The sequence below is a fragment of the Labeo rohita genome, chromosome 19, assembly GCF_022985175.1.
Source record: "Labeo rohita strain BAU-BD-2019 chromosome 19, IGBB_LRoh.1.0, whole genome shotgun sequence".
Taxonomy (NCBI): domain Eukaryota; kingdom Metazoa; phylum Chordata; class Actinopteri; order Cypriniformes; family Cyprinidae; genus Labeo; species Labeo rohita.
Genome location: NC_066887.1, coordinates 29,314,372 through 29,331,085, shown reverse-complemented (window position 1 = coordinate 29,331,085; position 16,714 = coordinate 29,314,372). Strand labels below are relative to the sequence as shown.

The window sequence follows — 16,714 nt, the reverse complement described above, 5'->3', positions numbered from 1 at the left end:
TACCACATATATGGTGCTAGCAAACATAACTCAATAGCGGGCCGATCTCTCCCCAATGAAATACTAGCAGCATCTCCTTCCAGTCTTTTGTATTACCCATGCATGACCTCATCGGTAAGTTCTGAGCTACTATTTTACACATACATGACTCGCTCTTGATTTTAGTTTAACCCTCCCCAGGCTATCTGTGGAGGTCAGGCATTACAGTAAAACAGCTTACTTTTTTCCCCTACATTTCAGCTGTTCATTTCAGAAATCTTAATTTGGGCATGTCTCTGTTGCAACTACCGGCTGTGCATGTCCCTTATGGCAACACACATCAGATTTGATTGGCGTCTAATGCGGCTGCATTTTGACATGGAGGCAGAGTAACTCTGCGGTTGGTAAGCCTGCAGTCATGAGACCGCTTTGACCTTACTTGGGTATTAATGTTGTGGGTTACACAGATATATGTGCTTTTCTGTATGTATGTATTTTGTTATATTTTATATGGTGTGTATATATCTGTCTTTTGGCTCATAAGTCATTGTGTTCTCTCTGTGTCTGTTTATCTGCAGGGAAATGGTATGGTATTTGTGCAGGTATGCACAAATCTTGTTTTGCACTCGTAGTTCCAGAGTAACACTTGAAATTATAGTATGTTTTTGGAACAGCTCTGATCTTCTCTTTTCCACAATTTAAGAGCTTTCCACAGAAGTACAGCGGGTAAGTAAGAACAAGAGAGACTCAAGATACACGTTAAAATCCGCTAAATCAGGTCTTTTAGTAACATCTCTTCCCAACATATTGCATATTCAGATCACCACTTCAAATCTAGTTAAATTAGCTAGTCATTATATTTATTCATTCGTAATCAGGACAGATTACTTTTAAAAGCATATGGAATGGTTTTCACAGCTTTAGATTACATTAAAGGTTCTCGGACATGCATTCTTCCACTGATGCAGACCGAACACTGTAGGCTACCAAAAATGACCCTTGAGTCGGTTATTTTAGTGAATCAAAACAACAGTGCAACAATCCGATTCGGCTCATTAGTGAGTCAAATACACACAGCAAAGCCAATCTTGTCCGAATCCTGAGCGAATGACAAGAACAAATTACTTTCAGCCGGTTCCTATTAGGTTTTATTCAGTTGGAGCTGAATGAACCGTTGAAAGTTCTTACTTTTGTCACTTCCGTCTCCAAATAAAAGCTGAGAACTGTCTTATGTTTTGCTTAAGGCAATAGTGAAGCTTATATTGTATTGCTACTGACTGAGTTATTATATGTGTAAAGATTTTATACAGGGGTTTGTTGTTGTTCTATAAAGATGAATGAATTATTAATTTTTTTTTTTTTTTTTTTTTGCTTAGACCAACTATATGGCCCCTTAACCCTCAAATAAAGGTACAAAAGCTGTCATTGGGGTGGTACCTTTTCGAAAGGTGCACTTCTGTACCTAAAGAGTCCATATTGGTACCTTAAAGATACATATTAGTACCTAAAAGGTAACGCCCCAGTGGCAGCTTTTGTACCTTTATTTCTGAGACTATGTAATGATTCTGTAAACACCATTTAAAATCTGAATTTATCTCATTGGCAACGGACTGATGTGGAATGTGATAACAGATGTTTTCCCAAATATTTCTTCCACAGAATGGAATCGTTTAGAACGAGGAATGGTAAAAACGATTCTGAACCAGAATCACAAGATTGCTTACGATTCTTATGTCCAATCACCACCACATTCGCGAGAAACTGCAGCACCTCGGACAATTTCACACCCGCCCCGCCCTCGGGGAATGATTGACATCTGGGTATCCGATATCTCTCCAAGCGGCACCAGCTACATCCAATCAACGGAGGATCTGGGACTTGCAGTCGTTGCCCGTGGATACAACAGGGGGAGCTTCAAAGCGGTTGTTTACAGTTGAGAGCGGCAGTCTGACTGGAGGACTCTGACTGGACGGAGGCATCGGCGAATTTCCTGCAGATGGGCTAAAGGCGAACCATCTGGGAAGCGCATGGACAGTAGTTATCACCAGCGCACCTAAAGAAAAAAAAAGCAAACTCCAGCTTCTCTTGTAGATGCTCACCGGCCGCTAATAGAATCACTGGGTTCTTTTCCTTACGACTGGTGCGCATCTTGTCTGGGTTGCTTTAGGACAACAGCAGGATCTTACATTTCACCTCTTAACAACTGACAAGCTTTTTGTCGGACCAAACGCACTGGGCGAGATGGATAACGAAAAGTACTTGCCAGAACTGATGGCGGAGAAGGATTCTCTGGACCCGTCCTTCCAGCACTCATTGCGGCTTCTTGATCAAGGTAAGTCCCGCTGTCTCCTGTCAAACTATTCGGGCACACCTCCTAAATTCTTTTACGCGATGTTGGGTGTTTGTTTTGCGTGATCACTGTTGAAAGGCTAACTAAGGAGATGATGACGATACGTTTATTTTGTTGTGCTATTGTTGCCCAATTCGCTTACTGTAACATATTACAACATACAATAAACATATGCATGTGAATTGTGGCAAGCCATTTTAACAAGAAATACTTTATTTAATTCGAGTACTAGTGATTATTTTTTACGTTTCACTAATATCAGTTCTTTAAACATTAGTTCTTGTTTCAACAGTGTCAAGCAGTTTTATCAGTTGAATTAATTGCAACATAGTATCCATTACGTAGTAGTACTTGCTATCCCATTTGTTGCTGGTAACAAATTGTATTTTATCCCCTATAAATATTCACTAGTATTTTTTCCAGTTTTCTAGGACTTATTACATAGTCACAATGTGTTCCCTTTGAGTATCCGTTTTGACTAATATTACACATGACAAGTGAAATGTAACTACGGATAGATTCTAGTGTTTCATACTAGTACTAGTCATATTCATACTAGTGTCTAACTGAATATACAGTTGCTGCCTGAATAATTACTAGTATCTAGTAAAAGTAATTAATTGTCACTACTGAATTACTTTCTTGTGATTTAAAACAAGTAGACCTGCTAGTAATGAATAATAAATACTAGTTAGAGAAATAAATGTTAAAACTTTGTACGTGCTCATTGATATACATTAAAATTAGGTAAAATGGTTACTACCAGAAAGTGCTGAACTTACCTAAAGTTGTTTCTTTAAACATACTATATGCGCAAATGTAAGTTAGATGGTTTGTTGATGTTTGCCTTTTTTACATATGTGTTTTTTCTGTTCTCTGTGAGGAATTAAGCATTTTATTTCTCAAGAGCATGAGCTCATTTGCGCTTCTCTAAAGAAGCAGAGCAGATTTGAGTCCGGAGAGAGTGCAGACTCATTAATTAATCCGTTTTAAGAACGCTGCGCAGAACCGATATTTTTGATAACGAATGTAGCAGGTGCAGTTATTCACATCTCTGGATTGGATGTGAATCTTTTGGGGCTCTCAGGCAAATCAACATCAAATGGAAAGCGTGTTTAAACGCCAGAGCGTTTCATCCAGATATTTGTTTTTGGCATTTGCATTCAGATGATTTGTTTTTAAGACATAAACAACCTGCCTCTCTACTTATCTATATGAACAGCTTGAGGCAAGTTTGAAGGTTTGGTTTGCAAAGAATCACATGACTGGTCATATTAAAAACGTTGATGTAGCATGAATGCTGTTACAGGCAAAATGGCATTATTCTGTCTTATCTTTTTTAATCCTACCAGTTAAAAAAGTTTAGCACATAGCTGTCAAAGATTTGCGCTCCATATCGTTCCTTCATCCGATTGCTCTCGGTTGCAGTGTTGCACAAGTAATTTACTCATGAAGCAACTTGATGGCAATGTGCGCCTCATCATGCGATCCAGTGAAAATATTCCACAGAATTCATTGAGCAGAATCAGCTGCAGGATCTCCAGCTAAATCCACAGAGCTTTAAATGTGGTGTACCACCGCAAAAAAAGTCAGTTTGCTGCTAGGCATGGCGCAGCCATTCTTCAATTAAATTTGCACTTATGCAATAGAATGTGTTTCCTGGCTGTTACTCTTGAGTTCATTTTGCCCAAGGGGGTGAATTAAGAGCTCTAACACACTAAGGCATATATGGTTTTATAATAAGCTCCCGCGTCAGCATAACGTGGAGCACACTCCTTTTATGCAACTGTTCATATATTAATGGGGAATGGGATTGAGGCTGTTGTTTGAGCTTAACTCTTAAAATAATAGTCGATAATCATTATTTACTCACCCTAATGTTGGTCCAAACCCACATGCTATGTATTTGAGTAACTGAAAAACATAAGTTTTGAATTTTTATGCTGCATTTGAAGTGAGAGATGTCAAGCTCCAAAAAACAAGCAAGCACCATAAAATTAGTTCAAATAAATTACTTTGTGTTGCGCAGAAAAAGAGCAACAACAGAAAAAATAGCATATTGGTTTGTAACTGGGAGTTTTGGGTGAAAAATTACTTTAAGAGACTGTATGTGCAGGGAACAGTGTAAAACTGAATCAGGAATGTGTCTTAAACCGAGGAGACTACAAAGTTTCACTTTTTATATATGGAGGTGATGCTTTTTCCTATGCAATATCCAAAAATGTCTTTTAAGGGGTCATTCCACACAAGCCTTTCAGCTCACAGATTGGGTTTGTGGCTAAACTCATATATGTCATCTGACATCAAGCCTGTCTTGCTTCTCAGCAAAAGCTGTGTGGCTCCATCTCTTTATCAAAGGCACATCAAGATGCCACGGAGGAAGATATTCAGCTGACTTCTTTTGGCAGATTTCTGCAGAGACCGGTAGGGTTTGGCATGAAGATGTCAGTGTTTTTGTCAGAGCGAAGAGCTGGGGCTATGACCAGCGTAGCGGATAACACATTTTTCACACTTTCACACTCAGCACTTTTCTGCCTTATCACTCCATCTCGCTCCTTTTCTCTGTAAGCAATTGAAAGGCCATTTAGCCGCGTGATATCTCATAGTGAGAAGCTTGATGACAGAAGGACAGAATTTAAACCTCTTTTCGGTTTCTGGACAGCAACGAAAACGAGAGAGCGAGAGAAACTGAGCAAGAAAGAGACTGCTTCATAAGTGTATTTGCTCGTTTATTAAGAAAGATGCAATTTGCAAGTAATTAGCTAACATCTCTGAATGTTTTATTGGCAGAAATCAGCATTGGCGTCCTGGGGTTTGGAGATGTTTGCGTGGCTGCCAGATCTCGCCGCTCTTATCTCCAGTATACTACAGATGGCTCATGATGTCATGTCGAGTAGCTCTCATCTTAGAATCCTTAACTAAATTATGTAATTGGCAGGAGAAAAGGAAGAAGAAAAGAAAGAAAAAGCAACAAATACGCATTCGCACATACATAGGTGTTTTGAGCTGTTTGGCGTGCTACACAGCCCGCTAAAACAATCTTTACTGGCTGAAAACAGATGCAGTGGGAGTTTCATTAAACCAGCGAACACCAACAGTCACCAAACTCCAAAATCCCACACAATCTTTTTACTTAATTGCTTTAGAAAGGCCTTTCTTAAGAGCATGTGAGGCACTAATTAGGTATTTAGTGTAATTACATTCCATTAAATGAAAAACTGATCTATAATTGTGGCTCAGAAAAGTAAAATGTAATGTTCCAGTAAAGACTTAGACCACATACCTGAGTTTACTTTAGTAGCAATGCGTATCGTATGTATTCTAGCATATAGTAAGACAAAGTCAAAATGCTATTTTTTTTATTTAGTACTGACCTGAATAAGATATTTCACATAAAAGATATTTACATATAGTCCACAAGAGAAAATAATAGTTGAGTTGACCCTGTTCATAAGTTTAAATAAGCTTGATTTTTAATACTGTGGTTTTACCTGAATGATCCACAGTTGTGTGTGTTTTTTTTAGGGTTAGTAACAGTTGTTCATGAGTCCCTTGTTTGTCCTGAACAGTTAAACTGCCTGCTGTTCTTCAGAAAAATCCTTCAAGTCCCAAAAATTCTTTGTTTGTTTTTCAGCAGTTTTGTGTATTTGAACCCTTTTCAGCAGTGACTGTATGATTTTGAGATCCATCTTTTCACACTGAGGACAAGTGATGGACTCATATACAACTATTACAGAAGGTTCAAATGCACACTGATGCTCCAGAATGAAACCTGATGCATTAAAAAGGTGGAATTTAACTTATTTTGTCTCCTGGGAAACATGTAGTATCTTCTATAGCTTCTAAAGGGCAGTACTAAATGAAAAAGAAAATTATGATATTTAGACAAAATAAGAAAAATGTACATATCTTCATTCGGTTCAGAAGTTTTCACCCCCTGGCTCTTAATGCATCAAGACTAAACCAAAAATGCAGCTCTGTATCATTCAGGTAACAACACAGTATTAAGAATCAGCTGTATGTAAACTTTTGAACAGGGTCGTTTTTACAAATTTAGCTATTATATGTAATATTATATTGACTATATGTAATCGTCTTTGATGTGAATTATCTTATTCAGATCAGTATTAAAAAAATACATGCATTTTGTATGATCCCTCTTATTTTGGTAAAATTAACATTTTGCAGATTCTGCAAGGTGTATGTAAACTTTGAAAACTGTATGAAGAGTTCAAATGCAAAACCCTTTAAAAGCTATCTCTGTGAAAAATGAGATAATGATACTTAGTGAATGCTCTCGACACATTGTACGTCCATCAAATACTTTTACTTCAAGCACGCTGAAATCCCAGCCTCAGCCCATTCAGAATTACTGAAACCTATACATCGGAGCCTGATAAAAATGCATTTTTTAAAGAAAGACATCAGATGGATTTAGAGGCTTTTGCATCTGAACTCTTCATATATTGTATTACATAATACATCACAATTGGATGCATAGTAATTTATGCCAATGCCATTATTGTATTGCAAATGAAGTGCACTAAACGCATGAGAGAGATTCAGTCACTTCACAAGTTTGCTTCACTCCTAGAGGTTGCACTATAGGAAATTAAATGAATGCATGCACATATCCAGTAAAAATACAAATGCTTCAAAACATTGAAACGGTGCAATTTTGTGAGGAAAAACAATCAGTTTTGCATTGCCAGAAATGTAGCTTTGCCACATCTTCAGCTGCTTTCCCCATGGGTCAATATTTAGCTGGTTTGCATGGTTAAGTTAACCTCTGCTGGTTTATTCTGCAAGCATACATTGAAAATATTTCATCATGTTATAGTAGATGTTTTATCAGAGACGGATTATTTGCGGTGACCTCTTCAAAGGTATGAATAAGCCAGCTGAGATGAATGGCAATGCCTGTGGATCACTTTCTCCAGGTATACCACGTTCATATCCAAACTGCTGTTTACCCATGGGAAAGAAGAATGAGAGTGAGTGATGAGGAAAAGAGCAAATCCTTTAGCCCATGTATGCTGTATCCTTTGTTGAAAAAGAGAGAAACAAATGCTTGTGCAAATTCCCAAAGCTCTGAGCACAGTATGTACTGTGTAAGATGGTCTGTAAAATTCATTTAAAATTCAGGAAGAGACATTGATTCTTGTTATGATACATAGATCTGTTTAAAAAAAAAGACGTTTTTTTTCCTCTCTGCCCCTCTGGTCTGTGGCTGTATGCCGGCTTACAAAACCACCCACCAGCAAACAGAAAGAGCGCCTGGCAGTGCATCAAATGCCTTGTAAACGGAGATAGATGGAGACAGTTAGAGAGATAAATTGCGAAGAGAATGGCACTTGATTGAGATAATCATCACTGTCTCACAGATGCCCTGGGCAGCGTTAATATATTATCATGTGTGTACGTGCATGGCTGTTGCTGCGAGTTTCTGATCTGAGATCAGGTCAGTTGGTTCTAATATTATAGTACTGGAGAAGATAGGATGAGAAAAACTGATCTGGGGTCAGTACTAAAGTGTATTCATGCTCACTGGCAGATTGAACACATTTTTAAAAACTGTTTGTATTGATGCAGGGTTATATTACATCTCTATAATTCAGTGAGCAATCTTGTTTGTCTGTGCATTTTTTTTTTTATGACAACATAACTTCAACATACTGTAGATGATACATCAAGTGCCTCTTATATTTACTACTGTCTTTTATTGCAGTGAACAGATGTGCTACTGTCTCAAAATATTCTTATTTTGAAAATGGAATAGGGTTTTATTTTGGATTTAATGGGACAGTTTCTCACCCTCATGTCGTTCCAAACCCGTCAGACCTTCGTTCATCTTCAGAAGATATTTTTGATGAAACCCTACGGCTTTCTAACCCTGTGTAGACAGCAATGTAACCGACACGTTCAAGGCCCAGAAAGGTACTAAGGACATCATTAAAATAATCCATGTGACATCAGTGGTTTAAATGTAATGTTATGAATCTATGAGACTACTTTTTGTGTGCGAAGTAAACAAAAATAACTCTTTAACATTCATTAATTTCTTCTCTTCTATATTGCTGAAGTTGGCTTAAAAACATCCATAATTTCTTTATTTTGCTTGTTTTGCTTTCTCACTGTTTGATCCTGCTTAGGCAGCTAATGACAAGCACTTATTCCAGGATGTCTTTTTAAGGAAAGGAATTTAGACATGCAGCAATGCACTTTCTCTCTTGTTCACTGTTCCTCTGTGCGAAGTGAGAACTGTTTCCTGAGAGACTCGAATTGTTCCTCATAAAATCTAATGACTGCTCGTTAACGGCAGTCAACACATATTGATTTTACCCTTAACATCTGATTAAGGTTCCTAGTTATGTCAAAGAAATGACTATCCTGTGTAATTTACTGTGAGCTCTTGTTTATGTCCTGGCGTTGCGCTGGGTGATCATCTCCAAGGGACGAATAATATTTAATGGTGAAGTATGTCATTTCTTCCACCATTAGCAGCACCAAGCAAGTTTTTCACCTTCCTCTACTTACTTCCACCTTAAACTCAATCCATTGTTTAAAGGAGAAGTCCACTTCTAAAACAAAGATTCATGTATAATGTACTCACCCAATTGTCATCCAAGATGTTCATGTTTTTCTTTCTTCAGTCGTAAAGTAAATGTTTTTTTGAGGAAAACATTTCAGCTTTTTCTCCATATAATGGACTGATATGGTGCCCCGATTTTGAACTTCCAAAATGCAGTTTAAATGCGGCTTCAAACGATCCCAAATGCAGTTGTAAACGATCCCAGCCGAGAAAGAAGGGTGTTATCTAGCATAACGATCAGTTATTTGAATAAAAATAATACAATTCATATACTTTTTAATGTCAAACGCTCGTCTTGTCTTGCTCTGCCCAGACTGTTTTTTTTTCGGTTCATGACAGTTAGGGTATATCAAAAAACTCAGATCGTTTTTTCTCCCTCAACTTCAAAATTGTCCTATATCACTGTTTTACCTTTTTTGTTAAAGGAGAAGTCCACTTCCAGAACAACAATTCACAAATAATTTACTCACCCCCTTGTCATCCAAGATGTTCAAGTCTTTCTGTCTTCAGTCGTAAATTTCAGGATTTTTCTCCATATAATGGACTTCATTGGTGCCCTGATTTTGAACTTCCAAAATGCAGTTTAAATGCAGCTTTAAAGGGCTCTAAACAGTCCCAGCTGAGGAAGAAGGGTCTTATGTAGTGAAACGATCGGTCATTTTTGTTTGAAAAATAAAAATTTGTATACTTTTTAAGCACAAAAGCTCATGCAGCACAGGCTCTGGGATGCACGTCCATGATGCTACAAATTAGTAATGGGTCGTTCTTGAACGATTCTTTCATTTTGAACGAATCTTTAATGTGACTCGGGAAGAACGAGTCGTCTTGGGGAGTGATTTGTTCAGTCGCGCATGCGCAACATCCTGTTATGTTCTGTACTGGAATTAGTTCACCTGTTTCGAGTCTTCGGGTTTTTTCGAGCTGTTCGTTCATCTTATGGGGCTGTCACGTGATGAGCGAATGGCTTAAACCCAAAAACTTGTCAGATAAGAAGTGAGGTGAGCCAACCATAGACTAAAGACCCAGGTAAACAATGAATTAATCTTTTCTGTTTCGTATAGCATTATAGTTTTGTCTTGTTTGTAGTGTGATCAATGTTTGTGTAAGCAGTAGATGTGTTAGGGAAGTAACATGTAACATTTTAATTGTATTTTGCTAAAATGAACAAAATGACTCAAAAAGATTTGTTCATTTTGCTGAATGAGACTCAAAGGTCCAAGTCAGTAAAACGATTCGAACTTCCCATCACTACTACTAATCAAGTGTAAGTTCATCATCTGTGTACTGAGTATGGCGAAAAACTCCATCTTATTTTCTCCTACAACTTGAGAGGAGGATATCGTTGTACTTTTTTGTTTGTAAACAGCGTTTACAAACTTACTTGCACTTTCTTAGTCTTTGCGCGTTCGCTTTGTAAACACTGTGTCTGTAGTTCCACCTATGTTCTGCGTGACCTTTCGACATGATTCAATAGTACGCAGTGTCGTGAACGCGCATCCCAGAGCCTGTGCTATACAAGCTTTTGTGCTTAAAAAGTACAAAAAAAAATGTTTTCTGAAAAAAACGACAGATCTTTTCGCTAGATAAAACCCTTCTTCCTTGGCTGGGATCGTTTAGAGCCCTTTGAAGCTGCATTTAAACTACATTTTGGAAGTTCAAAATCGGGGCACCAATGAAGTCCCTTATATGGAGAAAAATCCTGAAATATTTTCCTCAAAAAACATAATTTCTTCACGACTGAAGACAGAAAGACATGAACATCTTGGATGACAAGGGGGTGAGTACATTATATGTGAATCTTTGTTTTGGAAGTGGACTTCTCCTTTAGGCCAATGTCCAATCTCCTCAAACAGACTGCAGTTTCAGAAATGGCACACTTCACCTTTAACACTCAAATATATTAGTTTAAGAATCATGAATCAGGTTTACAGGTCTTTTATGAGAGGGAGTAACCAGTGTGTGTCAGGTGTGACATTGTTTTCAGAGTCTTATTTCTACGTTTGTATTTACTACAATGCAATAGATGTTTGCACGTCACCTCGGATTACGCTATCCCGCTCTCAAGCCACAGTCGTTTCGCGGCTCCTCTACAGGTGTAATCATCTCTAGCGGCCCTTGCGTGATGGGATGGGTGATTTTAAAGCATTCTCATCCCCCATAAAATGCAGCGGTGTGGAAAACGTGCCACGCTTCTCATTTTCTGTTTGAGGGTAGGAAAAACGGCACTTTTTTGTGTTTGTCAGTCTCAGCAGTTTCTGTGTGGGGGCTTTCTCAGGTCAGCTCGAAAAACAAATGAGCCTGGAATCTCAGACGCTGAGCACTGATTCGACACCACGGGTCAGGGATAATGAGCCGGAGCATGTAGCTATGAAATACTGTCTCTGCGTGTTTGAGGAAGAGAGGCGCACGGTTCCCCCTCCTTTCCGCTCCACCCTTGCCCTTGAGAACTGGAAATCCGTAATGTGATATGTAGTCTTGTGGTCTTACCAAACAACCTGTGGTGACCAATAATCCCCTCGACTGCAGTATTTCCATAGGCTATTGAGAGAGAATCTGAGTCTGTCCAGTTTACCCAAATATGAAATTTGTTTGAAACTCATTAGACTTTTTCTAAATGTATTTTGAAGAGGTTCAAAGCTGTTTGCCATTTATTTAATGCATATTGTGGTTATGAAAGTTCGAAAGTCGAGGACTCGAATCAAATTGATCAAAAGTGTCCGTGAAGACATTTATAATAAATGTCTTATCATTCATTGTTTTGAAATTTCCATTTATCAAAGAATCCTGAAAGAAACTGCATTATGGTTTGCTCCGAAATATTAAGCAACACAACTGATTTCAACATTAAAATTAAAAACACATTTTTCTTAAATACGGCAAATCAGCATATTAAAATGATTTCTGAAGGATCGTGTGACACTAAAGACTGGAGTCATGATGCTGAAAAGTTGTTTTAAATTGTAATAATATTTCAGAATATTTCTGTTTTTATTTAATGTATTTTTAATCAAATAACTGCAGCCTTGTGGTCAGGTGATCATAAGAGATGACTTTCCAAAACATTAAAACATCATATCGACCCCAAACTTTTGGGCTGTACTGTGTGTATATATATATATATATATATATATATATATATATATATCAGCAAAATCAGAATAAAATATTGCTGCAGGCATTTAGGCACATATGAAAAAAAAAAGACATTACATATTATTTAGCAAACCTGTAACCACCTAAATCTATGATTAAAAACATTTTTGTCAAATCCAGGTAATGTATCATAGAAATATGATGTTTTTTAACGTTCATGACTGTTGTAGCACCAGCTGAGGTCTGATCTCCCTAAAACTTTGCATGCTTGTCGCATGTGCTCACCAGGTTTTGGAAGTTTTGAGTTTCTTATATGTTGTTATATCTGTTATATCTGGACAGGCCCATTTTCTAAACAACCCCGTTATAGCTTCCCAAAGGGTAAACTTCAACATTTTTTTCAACATTATTGACCTAGAAAATTCAGAGAATTGCACTGCAGTGTTTTTATTCCCGATTGAGCAAAAAACCTGGGACTAGTTTGCCAAAGTAGTTTTTTTTTACAGGTTTGATTAACAGCAGTGGTTGCCTCTATTGAAATCGTATGAGAAAAATATTGTGGTATGTGTGGAAAAACTATGCAATATACAATTGTTTACGCCCTTGAAAAATGTTTTCTGAGTTTCGTTCTGATCGACCTCCGTTAAGCTTGTCAAATAAGTTCTCCCATTTTTTTGAGATACACAAATGTCCTTATAGCCACTTGTGGCACTTTGGACCAAGACATGTGTACAGATTTTCTCGTTGATAGCACAAACGGTAGCATAGTTATGGCTGCTTTTATGTTTTTTCCCCTCTTGTAGCGCCACCAAGTGGCAAAGCTTTGCAACATTTTTCATGTGACCTCAGATTCACGTTACATACGTCTTGTGAGTTTGCACAAGACGTATGTAAAAATGCAAAATATCCAAAATTTTTGAAAAATTTGTGACCGATGAATCTGAGGGATGTGTTTTGTCTAGCGTGAGCCAAGGATTCCAACGACATAAGGTCGACACTTGAGCCTGCGTCGAACAGTTTAGGACAGGGGTGCCCAACCCTGTTCCTGGAGGTCGACTTTCCTGCAGAGTTTAGTTCCGACCCTAATCAAACACACCTGTCTGTAATTATCAAGTGCTCCTTGAGATCCTAATTAGCTGGTTCAGGTGTGTTTGGTCAGGGTTGGAGCTGAACACTGCCGATCTCCAGGACCAGGAAAGTCGATCTCCAGGACCAGGGTTGAGCAACCCTGGTTTAGGAGTTATAAGCGATTTCGTACTTTTGATCGCTGTAGCTCCCCCATCAGGCTGATTGGGGCAAGCCTTGGTGACGTTGTAGACGGTCTGAGTACTACCATCCCTCCAAGTTTCAAGTCTCTACAACTTATCGTTTGGTCTATCCGATCAGTTTTATGTGGAGATTGCTTATCCTTGGCCATTCTAACTATTACAATACGGTTTCAGCACTATGCGCTTGAACCCCTAATTAGTATAAATAAAATAAATACATTAATTAATATTAATATAACACTAGGTATAAACTGAATATTCTGTTTTTGTCCCATCTGTGTATATATATATATATATATATATATATATATATATATATATATTTATATTTGACTTTACATTTGAAATTTAATACATAAAAAAAAACCCTACTAGATAGAAATTTGGCTTGTTAGTTTCAATTCTGAGACATGAAAAACAATAACGTGTGTATGTGTGTTTTTTTTTGTGTTTAAATCCATTGTGCAAATTTACCCCCAAAATCCACACAATCTGCAGTTTCGGTCTGGGTCAACTTTAGGCTTCAGAAGGCTTAATTCTGTCAAATGATGACACAGTTTTCTTTTTCGGGTGAACTGTTCCTTTAAATAATGCATGCGCTCTTTGTTTACAGCTTTAGGACGGATGTGGCATGGGTTCGATGCAGCTAAACGATCCCAATCTGTGCTCAGGAGTGTTCGGTACTTACATCAGGGAGCTCACGGTGAGGCTGTCTGGCAAACCTTCAACCCGCGGCACTCTAATGTTAATCTAGGCCACCAATCCACCCCTGTGGTGCTCCCCTCCTCATTTATACAGTATTAATCTTTTACCGCTGCAGGATGTTAATGCATCGCTCAGAAGAGCAAGGGACAGTACAACAGCAGCCCTGGATAACAGAGGATTAGAGAGACACTGAGAGAGAGAGAGACTGTTAATCAGTATGTCTTTGTGCTCCGGGCTACAGTTTGAATAAGGCCGCACTCCTCCGTGGGGAGAAAGTTATTTATGAAGGACTGCCACCAAATTAAATTTCAAAAGGCAGGGAGAAGGCAATAGGAGAACGAAATGGAAGGATGAAATTGGAATTGTAATGGGTGAAAAAATAGGAGGAGGGAAAACAAGCAGGACAGATAGGAAACAAATAAAGCTGGAATGAAAGAAAGATGAGAAATAGAATATGATAGCATGTAAATAAGACGGTTCTTCACTGTGCTTATGTTTGCTCTGAGCCTGAGGATGGCTCTCGGCTACGGACTGTGCGGCGGAGACTCTTGGACAGCGGATATCTGGCAGTGCGGCCCGGATTCGCAGGACTCTCTGGGTATCACTGGAAGGCGAGACGCACATGAGTGTGATTTCAGAGAGATCTGCGATCTTCACACTTCGATAGGTGTTTTTTGTCTCTTTTCACAACACAGGGTGTTTCTCAGATCCGGATGCTTCCACTAGGAAGCTAAAAATCTCCTGCAGTACTCACAGTATGAGTGTGATTGTGTGTGCTGAGATAAAGTGTGCATTATGTTGACACTAGCTATGGTTCCATCCACCTATTTTTATGTGAATTTTGGAGTATTGCACAAAAATGGAATGGAAGTGGCATGATGCGTATAAATTCCCTAAAATGTGCATTAAAAAAGTATGCGCTCAATTGAGTTGAATAATTGTTTTAATCCGATATGAAGACATGCATGTAAACTATGATGGAAACACATTAGATGTCTTCGACTTAACGCAGCGCTGCGCAGCTTGATCAAATTCTGACTTGAAGCAGTGCATTTGTCTGACTCGTGACGGTGCCAACGGCATGTGACTGTCACGAGTGGCATCAAAGTACCGCGAGAGCAGCCGAGAGTAGTTTCTCCAAAGCGGCTACAGGAGCTCTGGTGACGACACAGCTGTTTCACGATTGGCCAGGTTCACTGCATGACAACGATCACGTGTGTTTCGGGTTTATTCTAACATCCTCAAGTCCAATAATACTCACAAATCTTTCAATTTGTGTTTTTAAAAGGTTAAAGCTTTTATACTGAAGTCGCGATGTTATGTTGAGTCACAATTATCATAAAACGCTGATAAAAGCATATATAACCACACTTTATTAGTATTTAAATAGTATATGTTAATGTTGAACTTTATTCTTGTTCAGATGGCGCTGTATTAAAGGAGAATCCACTTTCAGAACAAAAATTAACAGATAATGTACTCACCCCTTGTCATCCAAGATGTTCATGTCTTTCAGGCATAAAGAAATTATGTTTTTTTGAGGGAAACATTTCAGCATTTTTCTCCATATAATGGACTGGTATGGTGCCCCGATTTTGAACTTCCAAAATGCAGTTTAAATGCGACTTCAAACGTTCCCAAATGCAGTTGTAAACGATGCCAGTTGAGGAAGAAGGGTTTTATCTACTGAAACAATTGGTTATTTTCATCAAAATAATACAATTTATATACTTTTTAATGTCAAGCACTCATATTGTCTTACTCTGCCTGAACAGTTTTTCCCAGTTCATGACAGTTAGGGTATGTCAAAAAATTCCCATCTCATGTTCTCCCTCAACTTCAAAATCGTCCTATATTGCTGTTTTACCTTTTTTGTTGAGGATATTTAATGATCTTTGCATGTTCACTTTTCGGTACTTCTGCAGTGATGTAGGATGATTTTGAAATGATTTTTGAAGTTGAGGGAGAAAATATGATTGGAGTTTTTCAGCATACCCTAACTGTCTTGAGGCAGAGTTCAGGGGAGCAAGATGAGACTAGCGTTTGAGATGAAAAAGTATTTAAACTGTATTTTTTGAAAGTAACAGATCGTTTCGCTAGATAAGACCCTTCTTCCTCGGCTGGGATTGTTTATAACTGCATTTGTGATTGTTTGAAGCCGCATTTAAACTGCATTTTGGAAATTCAAACTCCATATCAGTCCACTATATGAAGAAAAATGCTTAAATGTTTCCTCAAAAAACAATTTCTTTACGACTGAAGAAAGAAAGACATGAACATCTTGAATGACAAGGGGAGTGAGTACACTATCTGTAAACTGTTGTTCTGGAAGTGGTCTTCTCTTTTAAGCAGTATATAAAAAGTGTTTCTGCTGCTCATAAAAACACTTCTGAAACGTCTGTGTATTTGAGAAACATTGCATTTAATTCACTTCATCTTTGATAGAGTATGCAAACACCGCGAGAGCGTCACTAACAAGAGCAGAAAGTGTCTGACTTGACGTGTCTGTTTTAAGCTACGTCTGTAGCCGTGCTTTAAGTCAAACACACCAAACTATTGAATAAGTCACATGACTTTGCAGACATTGCAGATCATGTGATTGGATAACTGAACTAACCAGTGCACTGATCTCATCTTACACCATCTCAAATGTTAATTTAAAATGCTTCAGCCAAAGTCTGTCATCAAAATAATTTGTTATAATCACCTCCCATAACTGTCTCACAT

At 38.2% G+C, this 16,714-nt stretch overlaps 1 protein-coding gene across 2 annotated transcripts in view; it reads left to right on the top strand.

The window, feature by feature from the left end:
* The first annotated feature begins 1,859 nt into the window (after window positions 1–1,859).
* khdrbs3 (KH domain containing, RNA binding, signal transduction associated 3) overlaps window positions 1,860–16,714 on the top strand; it is a 176,564-nt gene continuing 161,709 nt past the window's right edge. For both annotated transcript variants that reach the window (XR_007829869.1, XM_051137536.1), the window contains exon 1: window positions 1,860–2,311. Coding sequence is in view for 1 of the 2 variants with exons in the window: in XM_051137536.1 (XP_050993493.1) it covers window positions 2,221–2,311 (91 nt within the window). In the remaining variant the exon portion in view is untranslated. The remainder of the gene's footprint in view (window positions 2,312–16,714) is intronic.